Here is a 1,916-nt window from a genome sequence, read left to right as displayed (position 1 = left end):
GTGCTTGCTGTGATGAGAGATGTCTTTCACGTCGGCATAAAGGAAAATCATTATTTCTAATTGCATTCTATATATTAATAGAATCATCTTGCAAGGAATGGCAATAATCATGAAATTTTATTTTCACTGTCAGAAATGAAGTCTCTGACGTTGACTGGCATCTATTTCTCTTTCACGTAGTGGTTTGCTTGTAGGTCCTCTAGTCTTCCTTCTTGTGGGATGTATTTGCCCGAGACTTGCTGGTATCTAAGGAATCATCTGCACTGAAGAGGTTATGGCATTTGTGATTGACATGTGAGCAATGGATGGGGCAATTGTTATCATGGGATCTATTTGCCCGAGACCTTCTGGTATCTGAAGAACCATCTGCACTGAGGACTTTTTGGACATCTGTGACATCGATTGAGATGTGCCTCTTGGGGGCAATGGATGGGGCAATTGTTATCACGGGATTTATTTGCCCGAGACCTGCTGATATCTGAAGAACCATCTGCATTGAGGACTTTTTGGCATCTGTGACACTGATTGAGACGTGCCTCTTGAGGGCAATGGATGGAGCATTGGTATCCGATGAAGCATCCGCATTGAAGAGGTTATGGCTTCTGTGATTGACACGTGGCTCTCGAGGGCAATGGACGGGGGAAGCGTTATCCCGCATCTGTTAAAGCAAATGAAAAAGAATACTGTCAGCCTGGTGAAATGTGAAGAAGTCCCACTCTCTCAGCCTCAGAGGAGGGTCCTGGTAAAACCCCTGTGAACAAACATTGCCACGAAGGTCGTAAGTTGGAAAGAACATGAAGGCACACAACAATGAACCATGTTAGGCCATGGAAACGCACTTGGGCCAGTCACTCTCTCTCAGCCTCTGACAGAGTGGCCATCAGGGGCCATTTCTTTCGCTCTGCTTTTCCCAGAAGCCTCACCAAAGGCCCATGCCATGTATTCCTGACCCCCTGTACCAGTGGTTCCAAAACTTTGGTCTTCCAGGTGTTTTGGACTTCAGCCCCCAGCATTTCTGCTGGTTAAGGCTGATGGGAGCTGATGGGAGCTGAAGTCCAAAACACTTGGAGGACCAAAGTTTGGACACCGCTGCCCTGAACAGACTCTTAGAAATGTCACACTTACATCAGCCTCATCAGGACTTCTACGCAGCCGTCTTGTGCTATTTGTTCCGAAATAGCGTTTGAATAAACAATGTACGTAATAAAACGCTAATAGCAAAAAAGGTATGACAATCCAAATAAATCTCCAGTAGCTGGGGCAGGAAGTACAGATCTCTGGCTGATTTTGAGCTCTAGCCCCTAATAGGAAAGCCCTAAGGGCTACAAGAAGCCCTGGAGAGGTGGCCATGTTTGTGATCCAAATGGCCAGTGGACCGAAATCTGAACTGGACCACTGCCTGGCCAGTAGCGCTCTCTGTCCCTCTCTCTGAGTCCCTGTGGCACTGGGCAGCACTATCTGGTCTGACTGACTGGGTTTGTGACACGCACAAACTATTGTGACAGTCACAAAGGCACTAGGGCCAGCCAATGGCTGCTTGCTTCGGCCATTGCTAAGTGGTCAAGATGACCACCGTCCTCCTGCCATCTCCTCCGTCATTCCATTGGTTCTTCCCCTTGTCACTCGATGGAAATCGGGTTCTCTGTTGGACGCTGTCGCACTGGGGGAGGGACACAGAGGAGCGAATATTAGCATTTAGTATGCATGGATATATTTTAATATATGTGTGTGCATGTGTATCCATATATATATATATATATATATATATATATATATATATATATATCCATGCATACTAACACCTAGTGAGAGCCATTATGATGTAGTGGTTTGAGTGTTGCACTATGACGATGGATAGCAGTTAGTGTTGCCAGAGTGAAAGCTAGAGAGGGCTCCCATACCTTTAATGGTTGGAC

At 46.1% G+C, this 1,916-nt stretch overlaps 1 protein-coding gene across 1 annotated transcript; it reads right to left on the bottom strand.

Moving 5' to 3' along the window:
* Positions 1–105: 105 nt before the first annotated feature.
* LOC121918556 lies at positions 106–1,423 on the bottom strand. The gene is made up of 2 exons (XM_042444581.1): positions 1,126–1,423; positions 106–658 (listed from the first exon to the last, which is right to left on the bottom strand). The coding sequence occupies exons 1-2, from the start codon at positions 1,348–1,350 to the stop codon at positions 200–202; spliced, it is 684 nt and encodes a 227-aa protein (XP_042300515.1). The 5' UTR covers positions 1,351–1,423; the 3' UTR covers positions 106–199.
* Between the last annotated feature and the right edge of the window lie 493 nt (positions 1,424–1,916).

This window comes from Sceloporus undulatus, unplaced genomic scaffold, assembly GCF_019175285.1.
Source record: "Sceloporus undulatus isolate JIND9_A2432 ecotype Alabama unplaced genomic scaffold, SceUnd_v1.1 scaffold_16813, whole genome shotgun sequence".
NCBI lineage: Eukaryota > Metazoa > Chordata > Lepidosauria > Squamata > Phrynosomatidae > Sceloporus > Sceloporus undulatus.
This window is presented reverse-complemented; position numbering and strand designations above follow the sequence as displayed.

Coding starts and splice junctions, on each gene's coding strand:
- LOC121918556 (XM_042444581.1), bottom strand. CDS start 1,350: ATGGCCACCTCTCCAGGGCTTCTTGTAGCCCTTAGGGCTTTCCTATTA. Junction 659..1,125: donor GAAGTCCTGATGAGGCTGAT/GTAAGTGTGACA, acceptor TTGCTTTAACAG/ATGCGGGATAACGCTTCCCC.